The sequence below is a fragment of the Salmo salar genome, chromosome 20, assembly GCF_965601325.2.
Source record: "Salmo salar chromosome 20, fSalSal1, whole genome shotgun sequence".
NCBI lineage: Eukaryota > Metazoa > Chordata > Actinopteri > Salmoniformes > Salmonidae > Salmo > Salmo salar.
This window is the reverse complement of record NC_138310.1, coordinates 78,001,630-78,024,141: the sequence shown is the minus strand read 5'-3', so window position 1 is coordinate 78,024,141 and position 22,512 is coordinate 78,001,630. Positions and strand designations below refer to the sequence as shown.

General features: G+C 46.5%; 1 protein-coding gene across 2 annotated transcripts in view; it reads right to left on the bottom strand.

The window, feature by feature from the left end:
* Nucleotides 1–22,512, bottom strand: part of robo1 (roundabout, axon guidance receptor, homolog 1 (Drosophila)) — a 664,161-nt gene that overhangs the window by 166,187 nt on the left and 475,462 nt on the right. For both annotated transcript variants that reach the window (XM_082966738.1, XM_082966739.1), the window contains one exon: nt 3,372–3,529. In XM_082966738.1, the coding sequence (XP_082822864.1) occupies nt 3,372–3,529 (158 nt within the window). The remainder of the gene's footprint in view (nt 1–3,371; nt 3,530–22,512) is intronic.

Here is a 22,512-nt window from a genome sequence, read left to right as displayed (position 1 = left end):
TAAACCTATCCCATTGAAAAACACAGGGGCTGAGGAATATTTTGGCACTTCCTATTGCTTCCACTAGATGTCACCAGCCTTTACAAAGTGTTTTGAGTCTTCTGGAGGGAGATCTGACCGAACAAGAGCCATGGAACGATGATGTCCCACTAGACACCTGGCGCGCGAGTTCATGTTGGGTACCCTCGTTCCAATACGTTATAAAAGAGTATGCATTCGTCCACCTTGAATATTATTCATGTTCTGGTTAAAAAAGGCCTTAATGATTTATGCTATACAACGTTTGACATGTTTGAACGAACGTAAATATATTTTTTCCCCTCGTTCATGACGAGAAGTCCGGCTGGCTTAGATCATGTGCTAACAAGACGGAGATTTTTGGACATAAATGATGAGCTTTTTTGAACAAAACTACATTCGTTATGGACCTGTGATACCTGGAAGTGACATCTGATGAAGAGAATCAAAGGTAATGGATTATTTACATAGTATTTTCGATTTTAGATCTCCCCAACATGACGTCTAGTCTGTATCGCAACGCGTATTTTTCTGGGCGCAGTGCTCAGATTATTGCAAAGTGTGATTTCCCAGTAAGGTTATTTTTAAATCTGGCAAGTTGATTGCGTTCAAGAGATGTAAATCTATAATTCTTTAAATGACAATATAATATTTTACCAATGTTTTCTAATTTTAATTATTTAATTTGTGACGCTGACTTGACTGCCGGTTATTGGAGGGAAACGATTTCCTCAACATCAATGCCATAGTAAAACGCTGTTTTTGGATATAAATATGAACTTGATAGAACTAAAAATGCATGCATTGTCTAACATAATGTCCTAGGAGTGTCATCTGATGGAGATTGTAAAAGGTTAGTGCATCATTTTAGCTGGTTTTATGGTTTTGGTGACCCTGTCTTTGACTTGACAAAACATTACACACAACTCTTGTAAATGTACTGTCCTAACATACTCTAAATTTATGCTTTCGCCGTAAAACCTTTTTGAAATCGTAAAACGTGGTTAGATTAAGGAGATGTTTATCTTTCAAATGGTGTAAAATAGTTGTATTTTTGAAAAATTTGAATTTTGACATTTATTTGGATTCAAATTTGCCGCTCTTGAAATGCACCTGCTGTTGATGGAGTGCACCACGGGTGGCACGCTAGCGTCCCACCTAGCCCATAGAGGTTAAAATATATACGAAAAAAACAAAGAAGCAGACTATTTACTATTAATATTAATATAATACTAACAGACCTACCCTGCCTTTCTAAGGTCTTCGAAATCCAAGTTAACAAACAGATCACCGATTATTTCGAATCCCACCACACCTTCTCCGCTATGCAATCTGGTTTCCGAGCTGGTCATGGGTGCACCTCAGCTACGCTCAAGGTCCTAAACAATATCATAACCGCCATCGACAATAGACAATACTGTGCAGCTGTATTCATCGACCTGGCCAAGGCTTTCGACTCTGTCAATCACCACATTCTCATCGGCAGACTCAACAGCCTTGGATTCTCAAATGACTGCCTCGCCTGGTTCACCAACTACTTCTCAGATAGAGTTCAGTGTGTCAAATCGGAGCGCCTGTTGTCCGGACCTCTGGTAGTCTCTATGGGGGTGCCACAGGGTTCAATTCTCGGGCCGACTCTCTTCTCTGTATACATCAATGATGTCGCTCTTGCTGCTGGTGATTCTCTGATCCACCTCTATGCAGACGACAACATTCTGTATACCTCTTGCCCTTCTTTGGACACTGTGCTAGCAAACCTCCAAACAAGCTTTAATGCCATACAACACTCCTTCCGTGGCCTCCAACTGCTCTCAAATGCTAGTAAAACTAAATTCATGCTCTTCAACCGATTGCTGCCCGCACCCGCCCGCCCAACTAGCATCACAACTCTGGACGGTTCTGACTTAGAATATGTGGACAAATACAAATACCTAGGTGTCTGGTTAGACTGTAAACTCTCGTTCCAGACTCACATGAAGCATCTCCAATCCAAAATTAAAACTAGAATCGGCTTCCTATTTTGCAACAAAGCCTCCTTTCCTCGTAAAACTGACTATCCTACCGATCCTTGACTTTGGCGATGTCATTTACAAAATAGCATCCAACACTCTACTCAGCTCACTGGTCACCATAGCAACACCCACCCGTAGCACGCGCTAAAGCAGGTATATTTCACTGGTCATCCCCAAAGCCAACACCTCTTTGGCTGCCTTTCCTTTCAGTTCTTTGCTGCCAATGACTGGAACAAATTGCAAAAATAACTGAAGCTGGAGACTCATATCTCCCTCACTAACTGTAAGCATCAGCTGTCAGAGCAGCTTTCTGATCACTGCACCTGTACACAGCCCATCTCTAAATAGCCCACCCAACTACCTCATCCCCATATTGTTATTTTTTGCTCTTTTGCACCCCAGTATCTCTACTTGCACATCATCATCTGCACATCTATCACTCCAATGTTAATGCTAAATTGTCATTATTTCGCCACTATGGCCAATTTATTGCCTTACCTCCCTGATCTTACTACATTTGCACACACTGTATATAGATTATTCTATTGTGTTATTAATTGTATGTTTGTTTATTCCATGTGTAACTCTTTGTTGTTGTTTTTGTCGCACTGCTTTGCTTTATCTTGGCCAGGTCGCAGTTGTAAATGAGAACTTGTTCTCAACTGCCCTACCTGGTTAAATAAAGATGAAATAAAAAATAGAAATAAGCTGACTGAAGCTCCATCCACCCTACACACTCAGCCAGTCAGAGATATCAAACACACAATCACTTCCTCCACCATATACTGTAACTACCTATAGGGAAAGTGCAGATAGTTATATGGCGGAGGCAGTGGGCCCATCAAGGTCAGCTCTCTACTGCTCTACTCAGCAGCAGCAGGGGGGTGATTGATACTGCTGATCCCTTCACTACACTCTGAAATGAAAAACAGACTAATTGGTGGCTGGCCTCGAACGCTGTATAAATCAGATATAGAGAGGGAACGTTTCCACTCCCTCCGTGCTGCAGAGACCAACTTTCCTCTTTTTCATTAACTTTTTCATTTACTCATACTAGTGAGAGTGTTTGTTCTACTGGCTGATCTTACTCAGCAGGATCCTAATCAATGGTCTGCTGCTTGACTAATGAACCAAGACTAATTCTGGGTCTCTCACATTAAATGTTAGAACAACTGCAGTTTGCTCATTTGGAGTTAGAAATCACTATTGGTGAAACAACAGGGGCCAAATCAATCAATGTGAAGTTTACACTGACATTAATATGGTATCAAATACTTTGCAAAATCTCACTCACACATGCAAAACACACACATATACACACATATAACCAGTTCCACTCACAGTGATTCGTTCATCTCTGTCATCGATGTTGGCACCGTCCTTCTTCCAGGATATGCTAGGTTCAGGATGCCCGCGAGGGGGCATACACTCTAGGACTGCAGGCTCGCCCGCTGCCACCATTATATCAGCAGGGTTCTGTCTGAAGTCATCACGTAGTACTGCAGAAAGAGAGGAAGAGAAAGGGTTAACATGAGGTCGACACTGGCAGAGATTAGCTTTGACACAAAGGGCATAATAACACCAAAACCAGTCACTCTAGTTAGACAGGAACGTAGATTTGACATGCATTGTGTCATCTACAGACCACAACACTGATCTACAGCAACAACATAATGACAAGAGGAAACCGCCACAGTGTTACCATAGCCTATAATTGGGGACTGTCACCGATCCGTCACAACGTGGACAAGGCCGCAATGACCACTTCTATCAGAGTAGACTATAAATAACCAGGGATTGTCATACCACGATTAGCTGGACCACTGGCCACAGCATGTGCGTCATATACCTACCCACAAGGCCTTGTTGACAATGTGCTCTATACCAAGGGTGATATTATGCATCCACACATGAGAATGGCTTTGACCAACCATCTCCCCTCTTTATCAAATCACAATGTCTCTCTGTGTCAGCCTAATGACATGGGGTATAAGACATGCCTCCGAACACACACATCATCCCCTCCTCATCATCGCCCCTTCATAACATATCGCTTTCACTTCCTGTTTATACATATAACCCTGACAGTGGCTAATGTATCGAGTAGTTGCATTACAACTCGTCAACAGGTATTCCCACCACTTTTGGACAGGATTTTCATCATTTTCTGTAATGTAAAAATATACCACTTCCATCGCTGGAATCAAACCCACTCTTATAGACAGTCAGAGACACATTTTCCCAGATAAAAGACCCATTAGTATGGGGGTATAGAAGCCGTCTGTCTAATAGATAAGGACAACAGGGCCGAACTAATGTGACAGAGGGAAATGGCGTTTTACGGGGAACAAATGATCTCATTCAGCCTGACTACAACATCATAGATCCGCAGCATCATATAAACACTACGGACATTAGAGAGACAGTGTTCTTTATCTAGACTAAATGAAGAGAACACAAACCACATACTATACTCTGCAAAGTGCACTACTTTTGACTAGAGTTCTCATCAAAAGCAGTGCACTAAGCACTCTATGAAATGTATACCCCAGTAACTCAGTCCAGGAACAATTTGGAAAAGTATGTCACAGCAGTATTGTAAAAGCTGAGAGGCAGGATGGTTGTGGGTTGCTATCAGAGGGTCAGAGCCTAGCTAATTCCTCTCCCCAGCGCTAATGTTGAAGATAAACTGGAGAGATTTACGAGAGGACAGAAGGTAATGAAAAACCAACAACGCTCCATCTATAGACGGCGTGCCAGTAATCACTTTCCCAGCTCGGGTGTATCTGTCTGTACACACAGAAAAAACATGTTCTCATAAACTACAGGCTGAAATCCTAGTCAGCCTCAAGTATGCAAGGTCGGCACAATGTGTGCCTATGTATGACAGTGTTTATGAGTGTTTATGCATGTGAGCCATGCATGTGTGTGTACGTGTCTCTACTCATGTGAAGGTGTGTGTGTATGTGTGTTTGTCTGTGTGTGAGCATGTGTATGCACACATGTGAATGTGTGTGTGGAATACGACCTTCTCCTCTCCACCATCTCGTTGTCTCACTCCCCTGAACCTGCTCCTAGTCACCATGGTGCACCTCCTCCACCTCCCAACTCCTAGAATTGGGGACTGTCACCGGTCCATCACAACGTGGACATGGCCGCAGTGACCACTTCTATCAGAGTAGACTATAAATAACCAGGGATTGTCATCCCACGATTGGCTGGACCACTGGCCACAGCATGTGCGTCATACACCTACCCACAAGGCCTTGTTGACAATGTGCTCTATACCAAGGGTGATAGCGTGCATCCACACGAGAAGTCTGCAGAGAGTGTGGATGCAACTCCCTCTGAACATGCTTCTAGTCACCTCCTACACCTCCCTCCGCCCCACACAGATCAAAGACAGACTCACGCCAGGAAACACCAACCTCCTGAAAGCCAACAAAATCCTTTAAGCACTTAATTGGCCATTGCTGCACCGAGCTGAGATACCCCTTTCTCTCTGCCTGCTTCTTGTAACTTCCCAGCATGAGGGAGTGGGTTTATGTACGGCAGAGTGGAGGGGAACCCAATCCCCTGTAGGAAATGGCTTTAAGAGAGAGATCTATAGGAAGTAATGGTTTCTCCAGGCTTCTCTAGCTAATCAGACCCAACACCTTGTCACGTACAGCAGCAGAACACTGTATGACCCCCATCACAATGCAGGTCTCCACATCTGGTTTACCTGACTCTAAAGCAATGGGATTTGTGTTTTTCTTATCTCTTGTTGCTAGGCAGAAGCATCGTTATAACAATATGACATCCTCCATGGAAACGCAGGTGTGCAAAAGGAATTGAAAGTATTTATTTATTTCTAACTAGGCAAAATACTCCTAGTCCTCCACATACCCTAACAACCCTCCAGCTCAGTTGTGAATGTGCTCATGAGCGCAGGTCAAAAGAGACAGGGTCGTGCCGCTGAGAAAGAGGATATAAACATAAACATCAGCTTCACTAGAACACTGGCTCCATCTGTACAGGCAAGGCCAGCCAGATCGACATATCCTGATCAGAGATGTTGTGTGAGTGAAAGCCTTGAAAAGTGCCGCAATGTCCTCCCACTAAAAGATAGCTATTCACACTCCAAACATTAGCAAGGCTACATACAGAGAGACACTCTTCTCAACTAGAGAATACTAGAGGAGAGGAGACTAGCGAACACTGGAGGAAAGGAGACTAGAGGAGAGGAGACTAGAGGAGAGGAGACTAGAGAACACTAGATGAGAGGAGACTAGATAACAGTGGAGGAGAGGAGACTAGAGAACACTAGAGAGGACACTAGAGAACACTAGAGGAGAGGAGACTAGAGAACACTAGAGGAGAGGAGACAAGAGGAGAGGAGACTAGAGAACACTAGAGGAGAGGAGACTAGAGAACACTAGAGGAGAGGACACTAGAGAACACTAGAGGAGAGGAGACTAGAGAACACTGAAGGAGAGGACACTAGAGAACACTGGAGGAGAGGACACTAGAGAACACTGGAGGAGAAGAGACTAGAGGAGAGGAGACTAGAGAACACTAGAAGAGAGGAGACTAGAGGAGAGGAGACTAGAGAACACTGGAGGAGAGGACACTAGAGAACACTGGAGAAGAGGACACTAGAGAACACTGGAGGAGAGGAGACTAGAGGAGAGGAGACTAGAGAACACTAGAGGAGAGGAGACTAGAGGAGAGGAGACTAGAGAACACTGGAGGAGAGGAGACTAGAGAACACTGGAGGAGAGGACACTAGAGAACACTGGAGGAGAGGAGACTAGAGGAGAGGAGAATAGAGAACACTGGAGGAGAGGACACTAGAGAACACTGGAGGAGAGGACACTAGAGAACACTGGAGGAGAGGAGACTAGAGGAGAGGAGACTAGAGAACACTAGAGGAGAGGAGACTAGAGGAGAGGAGACTAGAGAACACTGGAGGAGAGAACACTAGAGAACACTGGAGGAGAGGAGACTAGAGAACACTGGAGGAGAGGAGACTAGAGAACACTGGAGGAGAGGACACTAGAGAACACTGGAGGAGAGGAGACTAGAGAACACTGGAGGAGAGGACACTAGAGAACACTGGAGGAGAGGAGACAAGAGAACTCTAGAGGAGAGGACACTAGAGAACACTAGAGGAGAGGAGACTAGAGAACACTAGAGGAGAGGAGACTAGAGAACACTAGAGGAGAGGAGACAAGAGAACTCTAGAGGAGAGGACACTAGAGAACACTAGAGGAGAGGAGACTAGAGAGCACTAGAGGAGAGAACACTAGAGAACACTAGAGGAGAGGAGACAAGAGAACTCTGGAGGAGAGGACACTAGAGAACACTAGAGGAGAGGAGACTAGAGAACACTGGAGGAAAGGAGACTAGAGAAAACTGGAGGAAAGGAGACTAGAGAACACTGGAGGAGAGGAGACTAGAGAACACTGGAGGAGAGGACACTAGAGAACACTGGAGGAAAGGAGACTAGAGAACACTGGAGGAGAGGACACTAGAGAACACTGGAGGAGAGGACACTAGAGAACACTAGAGGAGAGGACACTAGAGAACACTGGAGGAGAGGAGACTAGAGAACACTGGAGGAGAGGAGACTAGAGAACACTGGAGGAGAGGAAACTAGAGAACACTGGAGGAGAGGAGACTAGAGAACACTGGAGGAGAGGACACTAGAGAACACTGGAGGAGAGGAGACTAGAGAACACTAGAGGAGAGGAGACAAGAGAACTCTAGAGGAGAGGACACTAGAGAACACTAGAGGAGAGGAGACAAGAGAACACTAGAGGAGACGAGACAAGAGAACACAAGAGGAGAGGAGACTAGAGAAACATAGAACTGGATTATCCCTGGGGATGGATAGAGATGGAGAGAGAGAGGGAGAGAAGGATAGAGGAAGGCTGGTGAGAGCTGGCATCCTCTAGTGTTTACAGCAGCACAACCCAGTGACCTCCACTCCTCCTCTACATCCCTCAGTCCCCCACTTGGCTCGCTGTCCTCTCTCCTCCCCCTGACACCTTTCCTCCACAAGCACAGCTGACTACTGCACATCACACAGTGCAGCAGGCAACCCTGGCCACCTGCATGGGGAGAAACATAATATTACGAGAGAAAGAATTGGAGAGGGGGAAATAAAGAAAGAAAGAGAGAGAATGATGGATGAGGGACTGGAGCGAACCTCTAACTCTTTCACCAGAATCACAGTCAGATCCGTAGCCTTGCCAAGAGAGGCTGCCTCTGGTCTCCTGGTATCTCTGTGAGATCCTCTGTCCCTGTTCTGATTGGAACGGGAGGGAGGGAGGGCGGGATGGAGGGCCCTGCTGTGTGCTGTCCTGCATGTTTTTTGGATAATGAGCCTCTACTACCATTCTCGCTCTCTCGCTCTCTCGCTCCCTCCCTCCCTCTCTCTCTCGCTCTCTCGCTCCCTCCCTCTCTCCCTCTCCCCCTCTCTCCCGTGAACCTACAGCTGTCCCCTACCAGATAATGTTTCCTGGGCCCTTAACAGGAAGACCAAGCACAGTGTGAATGGGTGTGTATTTGTGTGTGCCTTGCCTGTCTTAATATGTGGGTCACACAGGTTCCAGCATGAAGACACATATTTGTTCTTCCTGGCTTTACTCACTGTGCTGCTGATGTGATGATGGGAGGCAACAGAATGACTGTCAGTCAGTCAGTGTCTTTCTAAGGGCATTGGAAGATATTCTCTATAGTTATAAACTATCTATACCGAACCAAAATATATATTTCAAAGATTGTACTGTTCATAGAAGGAAATCAGTCAACTGAAATAAATTCCTTAGGCCCTAATTTATGGATTTCTCATGATTGGGCAGGGGCCCAGCCAATAATACTTCGTTTTTTTCACACAAAATGACTTTATTACAGACAGACATACTCCTCAGTACATTCTCTAAAATGAAGTTGGTGGTGGCTTATGGTGGAGAAATGAACATTCAACTATCTGGCAACAACTCGGTTGTTGGACATTCCTGCAGTCAGTATGCCAATTGCACACTCCCTCAAAACTTGAGACATCTGTGGCATTGTGTTCTGTGTCAAAACTGCACGTTTTAGAATTACCTTTTTATTGTGTAATGATCATGCTGGTTAATCAGCTTCCTGATTTGCCACATAAATAGTGTGTGATAATCAATCTACTATCTTCCCCTTTTAAGAATGGTGTATCAATAGTTAAATAAATGCCTAGTTAAATAAAGGTGAAATAAATAAAAATAAAAATGTTCACTTTGACTATTGTTTCTTCTTCTGTGGTTAGTCATCTTCACTTTGACTATTGTTTCTTCTTCTGTGGTTAGTCATCTTCACTTTGACTATTGTTTCTTCTTCTGTGGTTAATCATGTTCACTCTGACTATTGTTTCTTCTTCTGTAGTTAGTCATGCTCACTTTGACTATTATTTCTTCTTCTGTGGTTAGTCATCTTCACTTTGACTATTGTTTCTTCTTCTGTGGTTAATCATGTTCACTCTGACTATTGTTTCTTCTTCTGTGGTTAGTCATGCTCACTTTGACTATTGTTTCTTCTTCTGTGGTTAGTCATCTTCACTTTGACTATTGTTTCTTCTTCTGTGGTTAATCATGTTCACTCTGACTATTGTTTCTTCTTCTGTGGTTAGTCATCTTCACTTTGACTATTGTTTCTTCTTCTGTGGTTAGTCATGCTCACTTTGACTATTGTTTCTTCTTCTGTGGTTAGTCATGTTCACTCTGACTATTGTTTCTTCTTCTATGGTTAGTCATGTTCACTCTGACTATTGTTTCTTCTTCTGTAGTTAGTCATGTTCACTTTGACTATTGTTTCTTCTTCTGTGGTTAGTCATGTTCACTCTAACTATTGTTTCTTCTTCTGTGGTTAGTCATGTTCACTCTGACTATTGTTTCTTCTTCTGTGGTTAGTCATGTTCACTCTAACTATTGTTTTGAGGAAATGCTGCAAACCGAAGGCAGATCAATCCAGCTTCCTGTGTTTCTACCAGGTTTGTTTTTGTATGCTTTTGGACAAATCGTCAGTTCCCCAATAGGTATTTTTGTAATACTGGTGCAGATTTGTGGGGGGGGGGGGGGGGCTTACTGTAATCCCTTTAATTTCCTCTGAACAAAGCTCATTTGATCATCCCGTTCAGGCTTGTGTGCCGCATTAAGTCTTCATTTTCATTAATGTCAAAAGCGCACTGGAATCTCATTTTAATTTGACATTTCAGCATATGGTTTCAATTTCCCAGGGAAGAAAGAGAGTGAGTGTGTGTGTGTGTGTGTGTGGGGGGGGGGGGGGGGGGGGAGCAGAGAGGACTAGTGGTTGAATAGGAGAACCCATGGGTTTGGGGAGCAGAGAGGGCTAGTGGTTGAATAGGAGAACCAATGGGTTTGGGGAGCAGAGAGGGCTAGTGGTTGAACAGGAAAACTCATGGGTTTGAGGAGCAGAGAGGACTAGTGGTTGAACAGGAGAACTCATGGGTTTGGGGAGCAGAGAGGGCTAGTGGTTGAATAGGAGAACCAATGGGTTTGGGGAGCAGAGAGGGCTAGTGGTTGAAAAGGAGAACTCATGGGTTTAAGGAGCACAGAGGGCTAGTTGAAAAACTTCTCTCACTATAAGAGATGATCATAGTTATTTGAGGTAGCCTGTGCTCAGTCCTAGTGTGCTACTGTGGACCTGGGGAGTGATTGGTCAGGTCTGTACAGTTACTTTACAGATAGATCCAGACCCAGGCAGAGCCTTAAAGATGTTTCCCACTGCAGAGCCAGGCCGAGCCTTGAAGACGTTTCCCACTGGAGAGCCAGGCAGAGCCTTAAAGATGTTTCCCACTGCAAAGCTAGGCAGAGCCTTGAAGACGTTTCCCACTGGAGAGCCAGGCAGAGCCTTAAAGATGTTTCCCACTGCAAAGCTAGGCAGAGCCTTGAAGACGTTTCCCACTGGAGAGCCAGGCAGAGCCTTAAAGATGTTTCCCACTGCAAAGCTAGGCAGAGCCTTGAAGACGTTTCCCACTGGAGAGCCAGGCAGAGCCTTGAAGATGTTTCCCACTGCAGACCAGACAGAAGCCTTGCAGCATCCTACCAATGCCTGCTCTCTCCTCAGCCAGCTGTCTGTCAAAACGATAGGGAGGAGCCCTGATAAGATGAGAGTTTTCTCTTTAATCAGCAACGCATTTAATTGAACCTTTATTTAACCAGGTAGGCAAGTTGAGAACAAGTATTAATTTACAATTGCGACCTGGCCAAGATAAAGCAAAGCAGTTCGACACATACAACAACACAGAGTTACACATGGAGTAAAACAAACTTACAGTCAATAATACAGTAGAAAAATAAGTCTATATACAATGTGAGCAAATGAGGTGAGATAAGGGAGGTAAAGGCAAAAAAGGCCATGGTGGCAAAGTAAATACAATATAGCAAGTAAAACACTGGAATGGTAGATTTGTAGTGGAAGAAAGTGCAAAGTAGAAATAGAAATAATAGGGTGCAAAGGAGCAAAATAAATAAATACAGTAGGGGAAGAGGTAGTTGTTTGGGCTAAATTATAGATGGGCTATGTACAGGTGCAGTGATCTGTGAGCTGCTCTCACAGCTGGTGCTTAAAGCTAGTGAGGGAGATAAGTGTTTCGAGTTTCAGAGATTTTTGTGGTTCGTTCCAGTCATTGGCAGCAGAGAACTGGAAGGAGTGACGGCCAAAGGAGGAATTGGCTTTGGGGGTGACCAGAGAGATATACCTGCTGGAGCGCGTGCTACAGGTGGGTACTGTTATGGTGACCAGTGAGCTGAGATAAGGGGGGACTTTACCTAGCAGGGTCTTGTAGATGACCTGGAGCCAGTGGGTTTGGCGACTTAGTATGAAGCGAGGGCCAGCCAACGAGAGTGTACAGGTCACAGTGGTGGGTAGTATATGGGGCTTTGGTGACAAAACGGATGGCACTATGATAGACTGCATCCAGTTTATTAAGTAGGGTATTGGAGGCTATTTTGTAAATGACATCGCCGAAGTCGAGGATTGGTAGGATGGTAAGTTTTACAAGGGTATGTTTGGCAGCATGAGTGAAGGATGCTTTGTTGCGAAATAGAAAGCCAATTCTAGATTTAACTTTGGATTGGAGTTGTTTGATGTGAGTCTGGAAGTAGAGCTTACAGTCTAACCAGACACCTAGGTATTTATAGTTGTCCACATATTCTAAGTCAGAACCGTCCAGAGTAGTGATGCTGGATGGGCGGGCAGGTGCGGGCAGCGATCGGTTGAAGAGCATGCATTTAGTTTTACTTGTATTTAAGAGCAGTTGGAGGCCATGGAAGGAGAGTTGTATGGCATTGAAGCTCGTCTGGAGGGTTGTTAACACAGTTTCCAAAGAAGGGCCAGAAGTATACAGAATGGTGTCGTCTGCGTAGAGGTGGATCAGAGACTCACCAGCAGCAAGAGCGACATCATTGATGTATACAGAGAAAAGAGTTGGCCCAAGAACTGAATCCTGTGGCACCCCCATAGAGACTACCAGAGGCCCGGACAACAGGCCATCCAATTTGACACGTTGAACTCTATCAGAGAAGTAGTTGGTGAACCAGGCGAGGCAATCATTTGAGAAACCAAGGCTATTGAGTATGCCGATGAGGATGTGGTGATTGACAGAGTCGAAAGCCTTGGCCAGGTCGATGAATACGGCAGCACAGTATTGTTTCTTATCGATGGCGGTTATCATATCGTTTAGGACCTTGATGGTGGCTGAGGTGCAGCCATGACCAGCTCTGAAACCAGATTGCATAGCGGAGAAGGTGCGTTGGGATTCGAAATGGTCGGTAATCTGTTTGTTGACTTGGCTTTCGAAGACCATAGAAAGGCAGGGTAGGATAGATATAGGTCTGTAGCAGTTTGGGTCAAGAGTGTCCCCTCCTTTGAAGAGGGGGATGATAGCAGCTGCTTTCCAATCTTTTGGAATCTCAGACGACACGAAAGAGAGGTTGAACTGGCTAGTAATAGGGGTTGCAACAATTTCGGCAGATAATTTTAGTAAGAAAGGGTCCAGATTGTCTAGCCCAGCTGATTTGTAGAGGTCCAGATTTTGCAACTCTTTCAGAACATCAGCTGACTGGATTTGGGAGAAGGAGAAATGGGGAAGGCTTGGGCGAGTAGCTGTGGCGGGTGCAGTGCTGTTGACCGCGGTAGGGGTAGCCAGGTGGAAAGCAAGGCCAGCCGTAGAAAAATGCTTATTGAAATTCTCAATTATAGTGGATTTATCGGAGGTGACAGAGTTTCCTATCCTCAGTGCAGTGGGCAGCTGGGAGGAGGTGTTCTTATTGTCCATGGACTTTACAGTGTCCCAGAACTTTTTTCAGTTTGTGTTGCAGGAAGCAAATTTCTGCTTGAAAAAGCTAGATTTAGCTTTTCTAACTGCCTGTGTATATTGGTTTCTAACTTCCCTGAAAAGTTGCATATCACGGGGGCTGTTCGATGCTAATGCAGAATGCCACAGGATGTTTTTGTGTTGGTTAAGGGCAGTCAGGTCTGGAGAGAACCAAGTGCTATATCTGTTCCTGGTTCTAAATGTCTTGAATGGCGCATGCTTATTTAAGATGGTGAGGAAGGCATTTCAAAAAATATCCAGGCATCCTCTACTGATGGGTTGAGGTCAATATCCTTCCAGGATACCCGGGCCAGGTCGATTAGAAAGGCCTGCTCGCTGAAATGTTTCAGGGAGCGTTTGACAGTGATGAGTGGAGGTCGTTTGACCGCTGACCCATTACGGATGCAGGCAATGAGGCAGTGATCGCTGAGATCTTGGTTGAAAACAGCAGAGGTGTATTTAGAGGGCAAGTTGGTTAGGATGATATCTATGAGGGTGCCCGTGTTTACGGCTTTGGGGTGGTACCTGGTAGGTTCATTGATAATTTGTGTGAGATTGAGGGCATCAAGCTTAGATTGTAGGATGGCTGGGGTGTTAAGCATGTCCCAGTTTAGGTCACCTAGCAGCACGAGCTCTGAAGATAGATGGGGGGCAATCAGTTCACATATGGTGTCCAGAGCAGAGCTGGGGGCAGAGGGTGGTCGATAGCAGGCGGCAACGGTGAGAGACTTGTTTTTAGAGAGATGGATTTTTAAAAGTAGAAGTTTGTTGTTTGGGTACAGACGTGGATAGTAGGACAGAACACTGCAGGCTATCTCTGCAGTAGATTGCAACACCGCCCCCTTTGGACGTTCTATCTTGGCGGAAAATGTTGTAGTTAGGGATGAAGATTTCAGGGTTTTTGGTAGACTTCCTAAGCCAGGATTCAGACACGGCTAGGACATCCGGGTTGGCAGAGTGTGCTAAAGCAGTGAATAAAACAAACTTAGGGAGAAGGCTTCTAATGTTAACATGCATGAAACCAAGGCTATAACGGTTACAGAAGTCATCAAAAGAGAGCGCCTGGGGAATAGGAGTGGAGCTAGGCACTGCAGGGCCTGGATTCACCTCTACATCACCAGAAGAAAAGAGGAGGAGTAGGATAAGGGTACGGCTAAAAGCTATGAGAATTGGTCGTCTATGACGTCCAGAATAGAGAGTAAAAGGAGCAGGTTTCTGGGGGCAATAAAATAGCTTCAAGGTATAATGTACAGACAAAGGTATGGTAGGATGTGAATACAGTGGAAGTAAACCTAGGCATTTAGTGATGATGAGAGAGATATTGTCTCTAGAAACATCATTGAAACCAGAAGATGTCATAGCATGTGTGGGTGGTGGAACTGAAATGTTGGATAAGGTATAATGAGCAGGGCTAGAGGCTCTACAGTGAAATAAGCCAATAAACACTAACCAGAACAGCAATGGACAAGGCATATTGACATTAAGGAGAGGCATGTTTAGCCAAGTGATCATAAGGGTCCCGTGAGATTCAGACAGCTAGCCAGGCCATAGGTAGCAGCTAGCTGGCAGAAGATGGAGGGAGGTCTGTTTTTAGCCACCTTGTGCGTCTCCGTCGGTAGATTAGTGGGGTTCCGTGTGGTAGGGGGGACCAGTCCAATTGCCAAAATAGTTATAGTTATAGTGGCCCAAGAAAATTGTCCTATAGACCTATTCAGATAGCAGCCGATAAGACAGCTAACGATTAGCGGGCCGCTGATGGGCGTTCAGGTTACATCGCAACGGAGGGGCCAGTTGGATAACTCCCTCGGGCAGATAACGTCGGTAGTCCAGTCGTGAAGGCCCGATGGGGCTCCGCATCGGCAGTAAAACGGGTCCGGATAGGTGACTGTAGCCCAGGAGTGGCTGATGGAACTCTTCAGCTGGCTAGCTCCGGAATAATTGATGTTAGCTCCGGAACCGACGTTAGCCAATAGTCACTCGGGTAGCAGATAGCTAGCTGCAAGATCCAGGTGTAAATGTCCAGAGCTTGCGGTAGAAATCCGGGGATATGGAGAGAAAATAGGTCTGGTATGTTCTGGTCTGAGTCGCGCCGTACAAAACTGGCGATAGCTTTTCGAGCTAAGGGATAGCTGATGACCGCTAACCGTGGCTAGCTGAACTCCAACGTTAGCCAGTGAACTGGCCAACCTCTGGCTAACCTCTGGCCAGCTTCTGTTGTGGATTTCAGATTTGAGGTAAATAATACTTTCTTTTTTTAATTGGTGAGGCGGGTTGCAGGAGAGTGTTTTGAGGTTGAGTTTTTAGAAAAAAATATATAAAAAGATATGCGAAGAAAAGATGGAAATATATATATACATGGGACACGACAAGACGAAAGGACAAAGCCATCTTGGAATCCTGACTACCCACAGAAGAAGAAACAATAGTCAGAGTGAACATGACTAACCACAGAAGAAGAAACAATAGTTAGAGTGAACATGACTAACTACAGAAGAAGAAACAATAGTCAGAGTGAACATGACTAACCACAGAAGAAGAAACAATAGTTAGAGTGAACATGACTAACCACAGAAGAAGGGAAAGTGGAGAGGGGAGGAGGAAGGGGAGGAGGACAGAAGCGTTTTGTTGCATGTCCTGGAAGGGAAGTGAATGTGTTGTACAGTGCTGGTCCCCCCTCCTCTCCTCTTGTCTTCACAAGGATAGTATTGCTCATGTTAAAGTTAACAAATGGTCTTGATTTGGGGAAGGCGAGGAGCCACAAGGCACGGCTATACGTTGCTGGCCAAACATGGCAGACCATAAATAACAGAGGAATTAGAGGTGGAGCAATGGAGAGAGGAGGAGAGGAGTGAGAGACTCCACAGCAAACAATGAGAAAATATGAAATGAGTAATCGCTCCCAGATGTGCATGCTGTTACTTAAGAGTGGGATACTTTTGGCCTCATGTGGACACAGTAGGCAAATATCTCTCTCTCTCTCGATCTATCTCTCTCGCTCTCTCTCTCTCTCTCTCAAAATAAAGACAAGTCGATGACAGATAAAAATAACTAACTAAGTCATATTGAGCTCCTTCTGTTTTCTGCTAGGCTGTTTTCTGCTAGGCTGTGTTTTCTGCTAGGCTGTTTTCTGCTAGGCTGTGTTTTCTGCTAGGCTGTTTTCTGCTAGGCTGTTCTCTGCTAGGCTGTGTTCTCTGCTAGGCTGTTTTATGCTAGGCTGTTTTATGCTACGCTGTTTTATGCTAGGCTGTTCTCTGCTAGGCTGTGTTCTCTGCTAGGCTGTGTTCTCTGCTAGGCTGTTCTCTGCTAGGCTGTTCTCTGCTAGGCTGTTCTCTGCTAGGCTGTGTTCTCTGCTAGGCTGTTCTCTGCTAGGCTGTTTTATGCTAGGCTGTTTTATGCTAGGCTGTTTTATGCTACGCTGTTTTATGCTAGGCTGTTCTCTGCTAGGCTGTTCTCTGCTAGGCTGTGATATGTAGTGAGAGCTCCCATATAGAAACTCTCCATCTCCCCTCCAGCACTGCCCTATGGGTCCCACACCTCCTGCTCTTTCACTCTGTATTTATCTATATATGTATCCCTCTCTCTCCCCCCTCAGCAGCTGATGTCCTTTTCCTTGGCCCCAGCTCCCATTCTCCCAACAGTTCACATCAAAGATAGGCCCCCACCCATGGCGTGTTAAGCCCCCCAGTAAATTTGCCAAAGGCTCAGTGTGAGTGTGTGTGTGTGTGTTAACCCCTCTCACAGCCCCATGGCTGTCTTCTCCTCCTTCTATCTCCCTCCTTTCCTCCTTCCATCCCTCTCCCTCCTTCCCTACTGACCCCACCACCAGAGAGACGAGATTGGACACGGCAGCTTCCTCTTTCTCTCTCTATTTATCTCATTCCTGTGCTGTGAGCTCATGCCCTCTCTCCTCTCTCTCTCCTCACAGACACCCTATACACAGTACTCAGGTCCCAGGGAGCATGCCCAGTAGATCAGTAAGGGCTAGGGGTCCTGGTGTTATGGACAGGGCTAGGGGTCCTGGGGTTATGGACAGGGCTAGGGGTCCTGGGGTTATGGACAGGGCTAGGGGTCCTGTGGTTATGGACAGGGCTAGGGGTCCTGGGGTTATGGACAGGGCTAGGGGTCCTGGGGTTATGGACAGGGCTAGGGGTCCTGTGGTTATGGACAGGGCTAGGGGTCCTGGGGTTATGGACAGGGCTAGGGGTCCTGGGGTTATGGACAGGGCTAGGGGTCCTGGGGTTATGTAGAATAGATACAAACAGACAGGAAGAGAGAATAGAGATCTCCAGCAGAGTGGGAGGGGAGTGTACCCATTATGTATGGATACTACATATGGTTGAGTGAGTGGGTTGCTTAAAGTGGTCTTAAGTTGAATAAAGTTAACTTTCAACATCAGTTCCCAAGAGATTATGCAACATTTTCCCTTACTATATTGTCCATGAATGAAACCGGTCCACAGAGTGGCATTGGTTACACACTTTCAAAGGCCCACGTGAGCGGTCTACCACAAGACCCCCGCAGACTGACAGTAAATATGTCACAGTGAGCAGATGAAGACATGGAGCATCAACAAGCCTTTAGGCTCCTCAGCTGTAGACCACAGGAGGCTGCTGAGGGGAGGACAGCTCATAATAATGTCCGGAACAGAGCAAATGGAATGGCATCAAACATCTGGAAACCATATGTTTGATTTATTTAATACCATTCCACTTATTCCGCTCCAGTCATTACCATGATCCTGTCCTCCCCAACGAAGGTGCCACCAACCTCCTGTACTGTATACTCTGAATACTGTGAGGTCATTGAGATGAGACATAACCTCTGTGTGTTTGACGTTGATAAGTCTTAATATTAGGGTTAGGGTTATGGTAAGGGTTCAGTCAGCCCAAGGATCCCTCTTAGCATTTACCAAAACCACTGTGGGAGCAGACTGAGAAGTGATGTCATAGAGAGGGGACAGGATTTCCAAATGAACTATGTTAAACAATCTAAGCCATGACAATAAACTGTGTAGATCCCTTTGTAAATAAACAAGCCATGGGTAAATGTGACCCAAAAGATTATGTTACCGTCAATATTTTGACAAGCATACATATCCATATTGATATAATAATGTATTATATGGACAAACTCACCTGTCATCTTCTTCCAAGTATCCATATATGTCTAAGCATTTCAACATTTGGTAATTAGTTTGAGGGTGAAAGTTTGACAGTCTGTTTTGATCCTAATCCAGAGGTTGAGCTACACATGTGGGGCTAGCTAACAGATATACACATCCTCAGTCAAGCCATCTGCTGCTGAAGGGAGAGGAGCGAAGCTGGCATCATTCCCTCTCTGCTGTGAGTGTGGTGATGGTTATGAGAGCGGTATGGGCACCTGGAATGTGTTGGGAGAGTGTTTCCAGTCCAAGCCTAGGGCTTGTACCCTGCACGGAAGATGGCTGCCCGGAACTTTCTGTCACACAACAGAGGATATCTCCACACTAGTCAGGCGTACAGCGAGGCTGGGGAGAGTCCAGGTAGGAGGGGGACTGGCAGACTGCAAACTTGGCTCAGACCACTTAATTTCTTTACAATTACAACGCAAGCACACACACACATGCACACATGCACACATGCACGCACGCACGCACACACACACACACACACACACACACACACACACACACACACACACACACACACACACACACACAGAGAGAGGAAGCCCTGCCCCACGGTCCTGTAGACAGACAGAGAGGCCATTGAGTGACTGTGTTTGTTTAAATGGTCATAAGTGTTCTCTTCCGGCTGGTGGTACAGAGAGACGGTGTTGGGTTGGGTGGACATGGAGAGAGGCAGGGAGAGATGGTGTTGGGTTGGATGTACATGGGGAGAAGCAGGGACGGTGTTGGGTGGGATGTACATGGAGAGAGACAGGGAGAGATGGTGTTGGGTTGTGTGGACATGGAGAGAGGCAGGGAGAGATGGTGTTGGGTTGGATGTACATGGGGAGAGGCAGGGAGAGATGGTGTTGGGTTGGGTGGACATGGAGAGAGACAGGGAGAGATGGTGTTGGGTTGGGTGGACATGGGGAGAGGCAGGGAGAGATGGTGTTGGGTTGGATGTACATGGAGAGAGGCAGGGAGAGATGGTGTTGGGTTGGGTGGACATGGGGAGAGGCAGGGAGAGATGGTGTTGGGTTGGATGTACATGGGGAGAAGCAGGGACGGTGTTGGGTGGGATGTACATGGAGAGAGACAGGGAGAGATGGTGTTGGGTTGTGTGGACATGGAGAGAGGCAGGGAGAGATGGTGTTGGGTTGGATGTACATGGGGAGAGGCAGGGAGAGATGGTGTTGGGTTGGGTGGACATGGAGAGAGACAGGGAGAGATGGTGTTGGGTTGGGTGGACATGGGGAGAGGCAGGGAGAGATGGTGTTGGGTTGGATGTACATGGAGAGAGGCAGGGAGAGATGGTGTTGGGTTGGGTGGACATGGGGAGAGGCAGGGAGAGATGGTGTTGGGTTGGGTGGACATGGGGAGAGGCAGGGAGAGATGGTGTTGGGTTGGATGTACATGGAGAGAGGCAGGGAGAGATGGTGTTGGGTTGGGTGGACATGGAGAGAGGCAGGGAGAGATGGTGTTGGGTGGGATGTACATGGGGAGAGACAGGGAGAGATGAGGTTGGGTTGTGTGGACATGGAGAGAAGCAGGGACGGTGTTGGGTTGGGTGGACATGGAGAGAGGCAGGGAGAGATGGTGTTGGGTTGGATGTACATGGGGAGAGGTAGGGCGAGATGGTGTTGGGTTTGATGTACATGGAGAGAGACAGGGAGAGATGGTGTTGGGTTGGATGTACATGGGGAGAGGTAGGGAGAGATGGTGTTGGGTTGGATGTACATGGGGAGAGGTAGGGCGAGATGGTGTTGGGTTTGATGTACATGGAGAGAGACAGGGAGAGATGGTGTTGGGTTGGATGGACATGGAGAGAGAAAGGGAGAGATGGTGTTGGGTTGGGTGGACATGGAGAGAGGCAGGGAGAGATGGTGTTGGGTTGGATGGACATGGAGAGAGGCAGGGAGAGATGGTGTTGGGTTGGATGTACATGGGGAGAGGTAGGGAGAGATGGTGTTGGGTTGGGTGGACATGGAGAGAGGCAGGGAGAGATGGTGTTGGGTTGGATGTACATTGGGAGAGGTAGGGAGAGTAGTGTTGGGTTGGATGTACATTGGGAGAGGTAGGGAGAGTAGTGTTGGGTTGGATGTACATGGGGAGAGGCAGGGAGAGATGGTGTTGGGTTGGATGTACATGGAGAGAGGTAGGGAGAGTAGTGTTGGGTTGGATGTACATGGGGAGAGGTAGGGAGAGTAGTGATGGGTTGGATGTACATGGGGAGAGGCAGGGAGAGATGGTGTTGGGTTGGATGTACATGGAGAGAGGTAGCGAGAGTAGTGTTGGGTTGGATGTACATGGGGAGAGGCAGGGAGAGATGGTGTTGGGTTGGATGTACATGGGGAGAGGTAGGGAGAGTAGTGTTGGGTTGGATGTACATGGGGAGAGGTAGGGAGAGTAGTGTTGGGTTGGATGTACATGGGGAGAGGTAGGGAGAGTAGTGTTGGGTTGGATGTACATGGGGAGAGGCAGGGAGAGATGGTGTTGGGTTGGATGTACATGGAGAGAGGTAGGGAGAGTAGTGTTGGGTTGGATGTACATGGGGAGAGGTAGGGAGAGTAGTGTTGGGTTGGATGTACATGGGGAGAGGTAGGGAGAGTAGTGTTGGGTTGGATGTACATGGAGAGAGGTAGCGAGGGCAGAGGGCCGTGGAGGCAGGTTTATATGAGTGACTTGGCACCTTTTAGTTCAATAAACAGAGGCTGTTTGATTGGAGTGCTGAGGAGTGGTAGCTGGACTACAATAAAGAAAGTGTTTTGTTTTTCGAGGGCTGAGTTTCTGGCAGGAGCCTAGAGCCCCCCCCCCCCCCCCCCCCCCCCCCCCCCCTACAACCCTCTCCCCTGAAAGATAATTGAATTGAGGAAGCAGCAACAGCATCACAGTAAGAAGACCTGCCACCAGACAAACTGCGGAACAAACATCTTCAGCAGATTATCACATTTCTATTTTATGATAGAAAAAACACAAGAGAAACAGTTTACTGAACAGTCAGCAACTACAGTACATATCTGCATATGCAAGTGATTAACAGGCAGTTTGGAGCTGGAAGGGAACCCGTTACCATTAGTTACATGTTGTGGAAACATCCCATCAGGAACTATGGTTACCACCCGCTCTCATTCATTTGTATACAGCACTTTCCTCATCAGGGATTGGCTGAGGTGAATCCAATACTCTGTTTACACAACTTGATCCAATAGCATTCTTCCTGACGGCGCTCCGGGGAGTTTGATAGCTTGAAACCCTCAGTTTATCAGTAAATCTGGGTAAATGTGTCTTCTAAGGTCAAACATAAATAATACATCACTTTTGGGGGGCGGGACTACTATAACGATTTCACATAACTACTGCAAGAAAAGGCATGGACATTCCTAATAAACATAATGACAGAATATGTTGACTGTGTTGTCCCTGATCCAGTGTCCAACAGTAAAGGTCTTCAGTGGCTGGAGGCCTGACTGTACATGGATATGCCAACAATATATACTGTAGTATTCTAGCCCTCTAGTCTCTTCTCCCCAGCCCATATATTGTAGGCTTCTAGCCCTCTAGCTCTCTACCCAGCCCAGATATTGAAGACTTCTAGCCCTCTAGCTCTCTACCCAGCCCAGATATTGTAGGCTTCTAGCCCTCTAGCTCTCTACCCAGCCCAGATATTGTAGGCTTCTAGCCCTCTAGCTCTCTACCCAGCCCAGATATTGTAGACTTCTAGCCCTCTAGCTCTCTACCCAGCCCAGATATTGTAGGCTTCTAGCCCTCTAGCTCTCTACCCAGCCCAGATATTGTAGGCTTCTAGCCCTCTAGCTCTCTACCCAGCCCAGATATTGTAGGCTTCTAGCCCTCTAGCTCTCTACCCAGCCCAGATATTGTAGGCTTCTAGCCCTCTAGCTCTCTACCCAGCCCAGATATTGTAGGCTTCTAGCCCTCTAGCTCTCTACCCAGCCCAGATATTGTAGACTTCTAGCCCT